Source organism: Acipenser ruthenus, chromosome 20 (assembly GCF_902713425.1).
Source record: "Acipenser ruthenus chromosome 20, fAciRut3.2 maternal haplotype, whole genome shotgun sequence".
NCBI classification, from domain to species: Eukaryota; Metazoa; Chordata; class Actinopteri; order Acipenseriformes; family Acipenseridae; genus Acipenser; species Acipenser ruthenus.
Genome location: NC_081208.1, coordinates 4,147,750 through 4,162,874, shown reverse-complemented (window position 1 = coordinate 4,162,874; position 15,125 = coordinate 4,147,750). Strand labels below are relative to the sequence as shown.

At 39.5% G+C, this 15,125-nt stretch overlaps 1 protein-coding gene across 2 annotated transcripts; it reads right to left on the bottom strand.

Annotated features, from left to right (window-relative positions):
• Positions 1 to 7,005, bottom strand: LOC117425607 (G-protein coupled receptor 157-like). 2 transcript variants are annotated; one of them, XM_034042672.3, is made up of 4 exons: positions 5,998 to 7,005; positions 3,049 to 3,262; positions 1,363 to 1,557; positions 1 to 1,037 (listed from the first exon to the last, which is right to left on the bottom strand). In XM_034042672.3, the coding sequence occupies exons 1-4, from the start codon at positions 6,369 to 6,371 to the stop codon at positions 840 to 842; spliced, it is 981 nt and encodes a 326-aa protein (XP_033898563.1). In that variant the 5' UTR covers positions 6,372 to 7,005; the 3' UTR covers positions 1 to 839. The 2 variants fall into 2 exon arrangements, with proteins under 2 accessions (XP_033898563.1, XP_058849191.1); XM_058993208.1 differs by lacking the exon at positions 5,998 to 7,005 and adding an exon at positions 4,873 to 4,931.
• Between the last annotated feature and the right edge of the window lie 8,120 nt (positions 7,006 to 15,125).

The following is a 15,125-nucleotide window of genomic DNA, read 5'->3' as shown; positions in this document are numbered from 1 at the left end:
TTCAGGTTTTCAGATTTGTATTTAGGCTTTTAAAAGTACAAGTCCTGAACAGTTTTCATTTTTATGTTGGGAAGAGGGATGTGAAAGCTACATATGTTTTGAAAGAGCCATCGTGTTATAAAAGACATCCCTCCACCAATAAACACATTCTCTCAAGTACAATCACTTGGTAACCCTTTAAAGCTGAATATAAAAGCCACTTGCCTGGTCAAGAGCCCTGTGCCTCTCATGTTACTCTTTACAAATGAACTACAGAATGCACTATGGAGTAACATAACATTGACTTAAAAAAATCCAAAACATCAAAAATTATTTTGTACAGAGCTGGCATAAAGGGTATATACTGTGGCTTTTCCAGCCGAGGTAGGGTGCTGAATTTGGGTACAGTTTTTTTTTTTTTTTTTTTAATGCAAAAAATACTGTAATTTTGAAACTTCCAAATTCTCCTTTAATTCCAAATCGACCAAGAGGCTTGCATTTCACAGCAAGATTTACTTGAAAAACATTTTGCAGAATAGACGAAAATTCAATGCAAATGACCCAATACAAACAGTGGCACCTTTAAATGGAGCACGCCAACCACATAGGCGCGATATGACTAATTCTAAGAGGGGAACGAGTAAGGTTCTAATGCAGCATTATTACCTGGTAGTGTGATACAGTACAAGCGTATTCATTTTTTAAATAAAGCCCAACCCCCCCCTTTGCATATGTGTGCGTCGCTCAGTGCGGTACAGTACAGTACAACCTTGTCTTTAAGGCACTCCGCTGTGTGCTCAACTTGCTAGTACACTGCTGTGTGTGTCCTGCTAGTTAATAAACATTCTGGTCATTGCTCTTCAGCCCAGGCAGACAGGCAGCTCGTCTGTGCGTGGTGTCTCGACAGGCTGCTGGTTGCTATCGGATCCCCTGCAGCAGGTACTGCCAGCCTCGTACCTGCAGCAGCACAGCGCGGACGCCAGCCGCGATCGCACCACCTGGGTGCAGAGGACAAACATGATGCAGTTGGCGCCTCCCTGAAACGTGTTTCCAACTCCCTGCGGAAACAAAGCACAATGCCGATTAGGGAGGATAGATTCCGGTGAAACATAAAACACCTGGTTTCACAGACCCTGATTAGCACTGACCTAATGCTATTTTAGGCAAGGTAGTCCAAGATTAGTGCCAAATCAGTGTATGGGAAACCAGCTGTTCTGAAAGAAGTTTCATATTGTTTTGCCAGTGTTACATTAGGTCACAGAAAGTTAAAGAGTTAGCCACAGGCAGATCTCTAATGCTTTACTGATGCGTGCCGGATGCAGTCTGTATCCTGGTTCATGCTCTAATGCAGTCACGTCGCAGCGGGTGAAGGATGAAACTCACATGCAGGATTACGAGCATCGGGTTCTGCACCGCAGGGGACTCGGCGAGGGTGAGGACGAAGCGGATGGTGCTCCAGATTCGCAGGGTGATGAAAATGACAGGGATGAGCGTTAACTTCGTGTCCGCCATGGAGGATTGGAACTGAGACATGGGGTTAGCAGCCAGGATGGGCCTGTACTCCGACAGAGCGGCGTGCTGAAAACACGAGAGCAAAACCGTTCAGGGGCAAGCTTCATCCAGGACTGCACTGGCCTTTAGTACAGCCTGGAACTGAATGCAGATTACCCAAAAAACACTACAGACTGAATCAATGTTAAAAAACAGTCCTTGCATGCACATACAGAGCGCCCTCATAATTGTGTAATAATTGCACAGTATTTGAAAGGCTACAAATATTTATATGACAATGTAGCGTGTGACAGAAAGACAGAGAGCCAGACGGACACACACATCAATCAACACATTAGGGTCGCCATTGTTTTGGGAAAAAAAAGAAAAAGGAACCAAGATATATTGTATATATATATACAATATATATATACACACACACACACACATTATACATATATATATATATATATATATATATATATATATATATATATATATATATATACATATATACACACACACACACACACACACACGTCTCAAAACAGAAAACAAGCAGAGAGCTACACTGTATTTTCATTCAAGAGATATGGTGCTTTTGCACGCTCTGTTAAAATTCCTCCTGGGAAACAGAACCCTTGCTATCCATCATTCTCCCCATAATGAAGTGATTTCCATACAAGCGTTTTATATATTGGTCCTGGTATATGAGATGCCACTTGATTATGAAACTTCATTACCTGCTGGCTTAGTGACAGCGTCATTAACAAGCTTTATCAGGTTGTTAGAATTCTGTTCCAATCGGTTCACACTGTTTTGCCTGATAATTATTAAATGGCAGATGTACAGTACTGTACATTAATCCCCAATATTTGGATAATTGTGGACATGCATTTTAAACTACAGCTTATACAAAGACATGTTCCTTTTTCCTTCAGGCTGAATATACTGTAACATTTAAATCCAGATGCAGATATATTTGCATATATATATATATATATATATATACACAAGTCATGCTAGAAAAATCTACCACGCTTGATCCCTTCAATAGGATTTGGATGATCTCATGATGCAAAATCATAAGGCATGATTAGGTGTTTCTTAAACCCCCACCATGCAACTCCCAGAGTAGAAGGGCTTTGACCTTAACATAGCTACAGTATTATTCACTTGTGTTCTCTCCACCACAGCTGCCTAGAGGCAGAAAACCCCTGTTTTCTTGGGAGTCCCTGGGGAAGTTAAAATGTATATATAGTAGTACAATTGTACATTTTAAATGTCATTTATTTGATTATTGTATTTCTAAGCTCAGCATGATTAAGTGTTTAATAGCTGTGGATGACCACAGTGCAGTGGTAAAACTGTAGGTCAAAAACAGTTCTTGTAAAACAGCAGGTTGTACCATGAAAAATCTAGGACGTTAGGATTTTGAGATTCTACCTTATCATTAATTTTCTGTTACAATCAAAGTCTGGTTCAAGTGTGGTTTAAACATTCGTTTGAGACAAGCACAGTGAATCGCACTACGTAATGCCAGCTCGGTTACGTAGTTAAAACAGTGATTTTGCTTACCGCAGTTTTAATGTGCTTTTTGATTAGGATGTAAAGGATAGGGAGAGTGATGTAAGCCAAGATTTCCCAGACTTTTCCTGTGAGCAGCATCCAGAGAATTTGGTCGCTGGCGTTGATACTGACCCAGCACCAGCCCACGGACACGTTGGAGGCATCATAGCCAATCTTCTGCAGGGACACTGCTGCTATGGTGATCCCCAGAGGAACGCACCAGCTGAGGAGAAGAAAAGCAAATAATTACAGTCAAGCTGCTGCTGATGGCTGCCTTGGAGCTTTAAGCCTGGTGTCTCCAGGGCTGTGGCTTAATGAGGCTTTAAAAACCAGCCTTTACCTGGATTACATTCAAAACATCTGGACTGTATGTAATAAAATCCAGCGGTTTATGCGTGTAGAAAAAAGGATATCCCCACAGACACAAGACTCGAAGCACCACCTTGAAACAGCACCACCACCACCAAACAAAAGCTCGCAAAGAGGTGAGCATCAACGTATGTGTGAAGGATTTGCTGCCAAACACACAAGGGAAAGCCAATGCTTTCACAACGCTTCAACAGCAATTCTTAACATAGTTATCCGGGGGGTAACAATCCCAGCAGTGATCCACCAACAGCCCCAAAGCAGCCTCAGCAATTCAACAGGGCAATTATCTCATGCCTCCCAATCCTGCCAAGAAACACAAGCTTCCTCTCCCCTGATAATGTGCTTGCTACTACTTTTCTGTGCAAGCCACACTGGTGCTTACTGCTGCGACTACTACGATAGCCCTCAGCAGTAGGAGGTTATACAGGACTGAAAAATATACAGGCTCTGGTACAGCTCATGAAGCAAAACAGTATACACAGTAATGGTGTTTTGTTGTACCGATAGACTAGCTGGCCAGATTCGGGTGAAAATAAATAACTTATACCTTTCTTAGATTAAGCCAATAATCCATTTAATTTTATCAAGTCAAGCAAGGCTTGTGCCAGATAGTTCACTACTTTTTTTTTTTTTTTTTTTTTACAAAGCCCCTAATCTGCAGATCACAAAGTCAATTGTTTTTACAGAGCTGCCCTAGCATAGAGCCAATGAGGCACTGCCCCTTTAATGAAATTACATTTCCATGAACTAATTCACTGAAAGCTGCATTTATTTCTCTTTGCGCGGCAGAGTTAAATGGCTAATCAATGTTAAAGTAATCTGTAAGAAAATGCATCAGCGATTTTTTGCGTATCACGTCAATAACAGATTGCATCCACTAATCATGAACATGGCAATGCATTTTGTAAATGGCTTTATTCACTGTAACTTGGCAAACGGAACAGAATTAGATGCCTTTATGCGTTCATTTAATTAAGAATCCTGATTAACATTCATAAAAGAAAAACGGCCAGGATACGAATGATCATGGATTAATCACTGCCAACGTATTAAAATCCCAAGAGTTATATTGTTATACAGCTGTGGTTAGTGTTCTCATACATGTTTAACGAGTGCACAATTTATTTAAAAAACACTCAATTTCATTTCCTAATTGCAGATAGCTGTGTGACAATGATCTTTTAACAGGTGTTGGACCCAGGTGCTGCATGGCAGGGATGGAAATATGACTCCCACTGCACAGCAGTTTGATCCATTCCAGGTTGTAGAAGGAGCTTAATAAGACCTGAGCTTGTAACCTATCGAGCTTGTGTTAAAACCTGGAATGGATGAAACTGCTATTTTTAAAGACAGAATGTGGTGATCGAGCATAAAACGATAGCCCAAAGTGTTAAACTGCTGCTTCTTGACAGGAAGCAGTATATTAGCTCATAGCAGTGATAGCCAGCCCTTTAAAACATGTACCACTGGAGCAGATCTGCTGTGTTATACAAAGTTACTCTCTGCATTGTTGTCATCCCCTGCGATATCCAGGGACCCGAAAGCTATAGGAATCAATAATTATAGACATCAAGTACATTAGTAAAAAAAACTCAGATGATGACATTTTACAGGAAACAGTTGATATTTTACAGGAAACAGCTGATGTTTTGAACTTGGAAATATACAGTAACAACCATTCCATATATGCAAACAGTTCAACAAGTGAATTTCAGCGGTTTCTAATCCTGCAGTCTGCATGGAATTTGGGAATAGCCAGTTTGAGAGAAGGGGCTCTGCTATCTTACAATGCGGAAACCCCTTCCTCGGGTGATGCATGCTCTCCCTGATGCAATGCAAGTCCTTTGCAGGGGTTACAAGATTGATGGTTAATTTTCTTTATATAACCAAGATCTTAATCACTTAAATGTTGTTCTCTGTACAATTCCTGGCAAGGAGGTGATACTTGCAATCACTTAGAATATAAAAGCAGCCAAGTGCAATCATTTTTATCTGCTGCAAAAGCTGACAATAAAATAACTGCATGTCCATGCATAGTACATCACACTTCAATAAATAATTGTTAAATAATACTGCATTTTAAAAATTTTATATATATATATAGTTGCCTTTTTATTGCCTTTGTATTTACCTTTTCATTCTGAACATGCGCTTACTGAGCATGTAACTTGAACACAGATAAACTGAACAGCCTTCTCCCTCTGTTATTCAACTATATAACCCCAACCCCGTTGCAAAGTTGAGAGCTCAGAACAGCAGGGAACTCCCCAAACGATGCAGGTATCATATGGCAAACCCCTTCAACTCCTGGTTATAGAACTAACAAATACAGTTTCAAACGTATTGATCATTTACATTTAAAAAAAAAAAAAAAAATTATGTATAATTATTTTATTGATGAGAACGCTTGGAAATACATTATTAAAATGTGTAGCGCTCTATATAATATATATATATATATATATATATATATATATATATATATAATTACAACCACCAACTGATTTAAAACCAAAGTCTACTCAACGTCCTCTGTATATGTTATAGGCCAAGGTTTGATTGCAAACACAGAAAGATAACTTTGCTTACCTGATGATGTGAAACCACAAAAGCAAGCCGTTTGCCGTCCTCTGGTCAGATCTCACAATGAAAATATACAAGTAGATGGCTACAGCGACAGTCCAGAAAAACGAGCTTGTGTTTGCAAATGTAGACACAGACCCTTGAAGCACGCAGTCCCAGGAATCCGAATCAAAATCCCTCAAAACTCCGTAAAAGTAAGAAACCGCAGACAGCAAATCGGCAACCGATAGGAAAACCAGCAGTTTCCTCGGTTTAGTTCTTAAATCAGCCCAGAGCATGTAAGTAAATATGATTAAACAGGAGCCCAAAAAAGATAAGAAGCACGAAATCAAAATAACAGCTCGCTCGTACAAAAACACTTCTGTTCGGAGAACAGCCATTGCTTCGTTCTGGTGTAAAACTGTGAATGTTTTTCAACAAAAACCCAGCTTTTATCTTTGTAAAAGTAAAACAGAAAATATACAGCTTTGTAAACGCGTTCAGGCTGTGCAGAATATTTTTACTGTATTTGTCAAAGCTTACCGGGTTAGAACAACAAAAAATAAAAAAATAAAGAAAGAAAAAACGACTGCAGTTAAAAAAAAACCAAAGTAGACCGTAGACGATACCTCACAAAAGAAAAGTGTTTTCTTATACAGCCAGTAAATGCAACTTTACAAAAAAAAAAAAAAAAACGAAAACAAAACTTCGTTTTAAAGATTTGGATAATGTTCAACTACTACGGCTATGCTGCATCTTGAATAAGCATATATCTCATAACATTTTAACCCGGAAACCAAACGGCTCCTTCAGCTGCCCACCCCCCAATATCTTTATGTTTTCTTCATAATAATATCCCGAAAACAAGATCATGTGAGACAAAGTCTAAACCCTGGCCGGTGTTCTTGCGGAGGGAAAGTTGCAACACCGTCTCTCGGCAACTCTTCCGTCACCTCTCTAAAATACAGGAGAAGTGATACTGCACGTGCTGGGCTTCAGCACATCGCCTCCTCATGACCACAGTCGGGAGCTACAGTACAGTATTACGTTTCTGAGAGATGTGATGTGACGTGATTGGCAATAGCAATTTAGTTTGAATTTTTTATTTTTTATTTTTTTGTGCATGTAATTTGACTGGAAGAAAGCCGTGATGCAGGAGCTGTACTCCAGTGTCATAAGTGCTGATAAGTACATGCTGGTATATTAATGCACACTTCAGTTTTATTTTGCAGTCCAGTTTCTATGTCGTCTGTACCATATTTATGTGGTGTCTTATCCTCTGAAAGCCAGTAGCTCTGCTTGTAATGTAGGCGTCACAACCTAAGCGTCGGTACTCTGAGAATTAGATCACGGGAATCTTCGTTTGCTTAACATTTATTCCAAGAACAAAAGAGCAATTCACTCCAAATACTCAAAGCTGCACTGTCTGGCAATTTGTTACACTGAACTGTAATGCTTTGATGTTTGTTTACTGCATGCTTCCAGCGTTTACAGTACCTGTATTTACACTATCCACCAGACCTTGTTGACAGTCTAGTTTATCTACATAATAAAGATAGTTTGCACACATGTTCCACCATATGCAAGGTCCAGCTGATGCAGTATATGTGAGCCCATCCCATTCAGTTCTGATAAAGCTGGTTCCCATCCCTAACAGTGCTGCAAGGTTTATACTGAATACACGTGGTTACATAAATACATTTGAAATAAATACATCTGACCTCCACCTGTTTAATGGTTAGTGTTTTAAGGTTTATGCTTTAGTTTTTATTCTTCGTCCTTAATGATTCATTAATAGATTAAAACAGGAGGCTAACCCAAGAGAACGTTGTATTACTCGTCAGTCTGGTTTTCTATGGGAGCAATCAATTTCGCTGTGTTTGCTGGGAGAAAGAGCGCGCTGCAGGAATGCAGATTAGAATTAGGACATTTCCACCTCCCTGTGTTAATACGCGCAATGCTATTGAGAGCAACGCTGCTTTTTTTTCAAATGATAAACTGCAGTGTTTTACAAGCGGCTAACCCTGCACGAAAACACAAAAATAATCTGAATTAAATGTGACCTGCAACTATTTATTCAAAGTCAGTGGTCTTCTGAGCTAATTATACTTCCAAAGCTACATTCCACGTGACTCGAGAGTCCTGAGGTGACGCAGACCAAAAACATGGTCTGCTTTGGCAGTTCTAAGGGTGTCACCTGACCAGTTCACGAGTCACGACGACACCAGGGGAGATGTACAAACCATTAGGATAATACGGAGGCAGCTTGTGGCATCGGGCGCTGTCACACAGGCACGTCCAATGAAGGATCCCAGAGAGCAAGTAGCAAGTCTGCAATCATCCAGAGTGCTTCTTGTTCAATTATTTAAATTGCTTTTTTTTTTTTTTTTTGCTTTCTCATCCTTTCATCCAATTGATTTAGCAGGATACAACACGACTCTGCCCAGATGCAGCAGTCCAAAAAAACTTCCCTTTCTTTTTTTTCATTACTATGATTAGAATATTTTAAATCAATGCGTATGTTAATATAATTGACTGTGCATGTCTTTGCTAGGAGACTTGAGGATTGCAGGGTGGTTCATACAGGAGTGTAACTTTTACTGTGCAAATAATCACGTTGATTAGTAAAGTTATTTCACATGAATATCAAGAAAGAAACAAACTGTTTTAGGTACCGCACGCCGAGACATTTCAGGAAAAAAAAATACAGTACAAGCTATTAAAATATTTTTTTACACTTTTTTAAAGTCAATTTCAAAGCTCTTCTCAAAATGCCAGTCTAGTGCACTGATAGTGTAAGGATCCATGATGTGGTACGGAAAAGAAAGAGCACTTGTTATGTTTTTTTTTTCCTACAGTGCACTAGAGCGGCCATTTTAAAAAGAGCTTTGAAACAGACTTTAAAGTTGTAAGTGTAAAAAGCTGTCAGGATGTTAATAATGAAAACAAAATGACTGGTACGTTATTTAAACCATTTTAGCAACACGTATAATGCTACAGTGCTCCTGTAAATAGCTGTTATAAAAAGCCCCAGTTTTGTTTGGCACACTTGAGTGGAGATTTCTAGACACTAGAGGTCTCTGTTGTAAATAAATTCACATTGTAACAAGAAAGTTTTGATGAACTGACTTTTGTGTAGGTCGCAATATTCCTAAAAATAAAACGTCATACAATTTGCTTTTTAACCATTAACTATGGGGATACGGCAGATAACCCTATATGAATTCAACATGATTGTTGTTTTAACGGTGATTGATATATATATATATATATATATATATATATATATATATATATATATATATATATATATAAGGACAGTCTACTTTAACATATAGAAATCTATGCCTGTTGCCTTTTGTTTAAATTTGAGGGGAAATGGCAGCCGAAAAAAGAAAAATGTCGACCAATTTAGTGGTACAATGTAAATATATCACCAAGTTTCCTCACTACCGTTTTTTAAAATACGTTTAGACTGTAGTTTAAAAACAGCAATTTAACATTACAGTGCATCAGCCAAAGTACTTTTACATTAGACAACTATTAATAGTTGTTCTACAGTGTTCTAGTCATGTTTTTTTTTTAAATCCATCTTTTAATCCAGTGTTATTATCCCCGCATATCATCTCCACACAGGACGTTTTCTGCAACACCGTCCTGCAGCAAAGGTTTAATAGCTGGGCAATGCAAACACAAGGTGTCTCATGTTTACACATGCTTGCTGGCAGAGCAGAAACCAAGTTCTGCAGTGGTGTCGTGTATGTGTAATGGCTAACTGTTTTGCACCACCTAGGATTTTAGGGTTGAGACATCATAAAAAAAAACAAAAAAAAAAAACTATATGAACATAATTTAGATCTTTTATTTAACATCATGTAATCAAACGCCATAGTACAGTTTTTCAGTTTTATAGATCACAATATATTTTAATTGCAAAAAAAGCAGCTTATAACTGAGAATTAAGTTAACAGTCCCTGTGACCTTTTAAATGGATATTTGTGTTTTCCCAGAGAAAACCAAATGGACTGGTGGAGAGAGCGCTGGATCTTCAGCTGTCTCTAAATGGAAAGGGACTGACACAGCCTTGTTTGCACATGGTTAGTCGGTCTATATTGTGCTGGTCGCTAGGAGGATCATTGCAATAAAATTCTTTATGATGGAAGCCCCAGCAAACCTAGCATGCACTGTATGAGTCATTAATGGAAAGTCCAGCATGCATTCAAATAAGAAAGAGATTGAGAAGGCTATATTTAATAGACCCACAAGAGGCTTGTCATGCATTGTAAAAGTTCCTATTAGATTTCCACAGCTGGAGGTTAAACAGGCAGCTCCCAGCCAGACAGGCTCAATTTGTTAATAACTTCCAAGCCATTTCTTTCCTTCTTCTTCAAATAGGCTGTGAAGTCAGAGAAGCCCTCACTCGTGTGTTGTACAGTATGTCTGATCAAAGGACTGGGTCCTCAGACATAAATAGAATAAAGGGGACGTATTTTCCATTCAAGTGCACCCATCCAGGGCAACATTTGACATCTGCGTTTTGCTGATGCATTGTAAAAAGAACCTCCGTTTTCAGCAGCGTTAAAAGCCACAGCGTTTGCAACTGAAGAGCTTTACTCTAAGGGATGTATCAAATGCTGCTTAAAATCAATGTCTGCCTGAAATTATTGAAGTGACCTTGCATCTCCAACAGTTCTGGACTCAGCATTGGTTTGAAGTAACTAGACAGGCATTATTGCTCTCCGATCAGTGGGCATATCCAAAGTGCTATGTGTGCAAGTGGGCTATCATTGTCCCTGCTGCATAGGAGAGCTATGCACCAACCCATCCCCCACAGCGTACGTCATACCGATCTGTTCTTCACATGGAATACACAAGACTTAACGTACCCATGGTTTATACCTAAAGTGGGTCAAAGCTTCTGCCTGATAAAACATGCTTGCTACTACCTGACTCTGTAAGCCCAACAGGCATTATTACCCTGCTACTTCTTTGACATGGTAGGATGATATATTTGTTCAAGCGCCGTTATCCATCCATGCATACACACAGAAAAAAAAGAAAGAAAAACTGTGGCCACTTATTGCCCCCTAAATACAGATACGTGATGAAGTAGGGATTACTATAGAAATGGCAGACAAAAAAAAAAAAATCTGAAAAGGCTGATACCAAAGCTGCTATGTTAGGTGCTGTGTTACAATGCTCTCTCTGCATCAGGAGCAGGGCTGCTGAGAAGAGAATGCTTTCTGCAGCACAGACCTGTCCTAACTTCTACTGCAGCAGAATGTCTATGCAGGGCAGACAAGGTTACCATCTGTATCCATGCCTCACAATGAATGTCCTGACCCTGTGCTTGGAACAGGACACAGCGCTGTACAGTATATCTGTGGTACATCACTGCAGCATACACACAGTCCTTGGGATCTAAGGGTAATTCAGAGTGCGTAACAGAACTTCATTGCTCTAGAATAGACCAGCATTGTCCAAAACACCCTTATAAAAGTTTTCTATAGTAAAAGCACAGAAAAGTGTAATAAAAGCATAGCGAAAGCACGGTAAAGCATAGGTAAGCATTGAAAAGAATGGTATGGCAAAGCATATTGATAAACATGGCAAACCAGGATAAACTACAGTATGGTAAATGCATAGTAAAGCCTTGGGGAAAGCACTGTAAAACTGCAAAACTACTGTGGTAAACTTTTATAAAGATAACTGCATTATAAAGTGTATACTGTAGTTTATGTGTATATTAGTAAGGGTAATTGGAGAAATGATTTTCTTGGGATATTGCTGATTTGAGTTTTTGTTTACTAAGTCATAGTTGCCACTGTTGCAGAGGGGACAGAAGTTACAGTTGCACACCCCTACTGGCCATTGCTAGAACCACTTTGGAAATGAAGCTTATAGGAGTCTTTCCAGAAGCGGCCTCCGAGGTTGAAAAAGGACACAAGTTATAACAAGCCTGATAAATAACAATCTAAAGAAGAAACAGCAAAAGAGAACTGCACCAAACACACATGCTAGGAAATGCAACATGTCAGAAGTGAACATGTTACAAAGCCCCCTGTAACTGACAGCGTACCTGAAGGATCAGCAGACAGTGGTTTAATTTAATGTATATAGACCAGATTAAAAGGAAGAAGTTTACTGCTGTGCTAATCTATACTTTTACAGGTCACTTGGGCCGGGCCCCTCTCTTTTCACTTGCTAAGATTAAATACATGTCCCAAAACAAAGTGGTTTTGCAGCACTTAACAGCTGTGGTTCTTGATGATAGCTTATAGAGAATCACTGATAAGCTTGCAGGAAGACGTGAAGTGACCCTGAGCAGAGCAGACACAGTTTTTTGAAGCGGCAGTCGGGGACAGGCAGTGGGTCTTGTGTAAGGTAACCACTTTAAAGGTGTAGCGTCCTGTAGGGTTTTACAAATATTCTGTACTTCTTTACAAATTGGTAACTGATCCGTAACTTCATAGATTATAGACACATGGTGCCTAAAATCCTGTCTACTTGCCGTGACGTTTGTCAACTTGACTTATTCGTTTAACGTAAGAATGCTTTAGAATAATTGTGTAACAGTTACCAGCAACTGCCTTGAGATATTACCAAACACCTTTGTACTATTTTATTACCTTAACCCTAGCCTCAATCCTTGACCAAACCGAATTATAGCCTAGCTATCGATTCCTTCTGTTCATATTTTTGTTTTGCTTCCCTGGCCTGCAGCAGAGCTTGTATAAGAGAATGATAACCTCCTTCTGCTGCAGGTAGTATCAGATGTACCTCTGTTTTGATTAGAGTGACTGGATGGGTTGGAAAACCAAGAAGGTCTGGTTTTCATCTATGGAGTGTGAGCAGAAGGGAACACTTTTTGGAGAATGCGGTAAACAGTCACTCTGTAATCATGTTTAATTATCAAATGTAGCATAACTGCGGGTCAACAATATTTAAGAAAACAATACTGCTTCATTATAGGACATGAAAAAAAAAAAGATTTTATTGCTAGTAACATTTTAATTTACACAGAATACTGAATATGTATCTTACAATCAATAATAATACTAAAAAGTTGGCATCATTACTATCAGCATTATTTTCATGTACTGTAATGTAATAATCTTATTATTATTATTATTATTATTATTATTATTATTATTATTATTATAAGATAACATCACTACGATCATTAGTATAATTAATATCAATATAAATAACAACAGTATAAATGTCTTCTAAAATGACCATGCAGACTGTCCTGATGTTTTTAAAAGCAGGAATGTGGGTTTCTGTAACCTGACTTTGCAGTAGAAATGAGATTAAGCCTTTACGCAGACTTCCACGTGCAGAGCTGTGGAGAGCACAGTCACTTGGTGAAGCATTTCTGCGGTAGTATACTTGCTGATTGCTTGGTTCAAACTGTTCACAACAACCAGCTAAGACACTGCCACAGAACCACCCACAGCTGGCATCTCCGAGGGGGGGTTCCCTTCCTGCAAGCCTCCTCTGCTCCTTATCGCACTGAACCGGGAACCGTGCTTGTGCGACCCTAAAAAAAGACGCTGCTTACCAAGAAGCAGTCCTGGACATTAGGAGTAGAGAAGAGTGCTGTACAGCTTCAAGAATTTCAGGGTAAACTTAACGACGCTGTCTTTGTGCTGAGACGTTTTCGAAGCCCCCTCTTTCTGGTTTGTTACTGTTTGTTCCTATACAAACTGGAAGCTTGCTCTCATACTCAATGCCTGATTACAGCTGGTGTCTGTGAGTTGTGGATGTCTTCTGCTTCTGTGTTCTGCTGTAATAAAAGCAAGAAAATATGACAGTACTGGCAGTGTATTTTAATTGTCAGATCAGCATTATACAACTTCAGATTGGTAAGAGGGATACATTTAATCATTCTTTATATATATATATATAAGCATGTTAAGGATACCTATGAATACGAACATAATAAAATCTACAGAAATGTATTTACAATATACTTACAATATTTCATTTACTTGCTGTAACCCATCAAGTTTGTACAGCGCAAGGGTAAAAACTGGGATTTATAAAGAAATTCCGCACTATAAGTATACTGATATTGATAGAAGGTTTAAAAATTTGAAGTTCACTTACCGGTCCTACCTGTTTGTATTCCGGCTGGAAGCAATAACAAGGTTGTGTCACGAGACACCGCCACTGAAATTCACTTTAAGCCAGAGTTTAGCAGGACCATAACTACCACCTATTTAAAACTCCCGAGAACGGCCACTTAAAATGAGACACTCACGCACTCACTTGCAGCATGTACAATAAGCAGAAACAACAACTTCCCTGTGCAATATGTGCAGTTCTACTGGTCTAATACAACTGTAAAAGCGAAGAATGAAATCCACCTGCCTTTCTCCCAAAACCTTTAATATGCAGTCCAAAGCAAAATGACAAAACTTCAACAGCGCCACAAGCCAGCACCCTCGGGTCGTCTTAGCTAACCTGTCAGGACTACAGAGCACTGTGCTGAACCTGAGACATTTAATCAGAACTTTATATAGTGCAGAGCCAACCACACCTAGGACTCAAGCTTAACCACACCCTATTTTATTACACCACATTACGACCCAAAGCCTAAAAATACCTCATTCATGATTGACTCACTCACAACAAACTGAGCCAGAGATCCCATACAGTCTTTTCTTACTTCAGCTTGAGGACGACAAAGGGAGAGAGAGAGAGAGAGAGAGGGAGGGAGAGAGAGAGAGAGAGAGAGAGAGAGAGAGAGAGAGAGAGAGAGAGAGAGAGAGAGAGAGAGGGAGAGAGGAGAGAGGAGACAGAGAGAGACCAGAATGGAGTGCAGAGATGGAAAGCTTAATTCCAAAGCTATCAGCTGGTATTCCCCTCTGTCTGGTTATTTTGGGAAGACAGCCTCATTCCTGTGCTCCCCTGCCGGTAGCCGCCTGGTGACAGAGGCACACAGAGATATGAGGAAGCCCTCACTCTGTTTCTGGTGAGCTCTGTGCGGGAGAGAGAGAGAGAGAGAGAGAGAGAGAGAAAGAGAGAGAGAGAGAGAGAGAGAGAGAGACTGAGTAAAGTGCATTTCCCATCAGCTCTCCTGGTCTATTACATCAAAGTGTATCACAGAGTTTCAGTCTAAACTTCTGCAAACATGAAGTCAGGTAGTT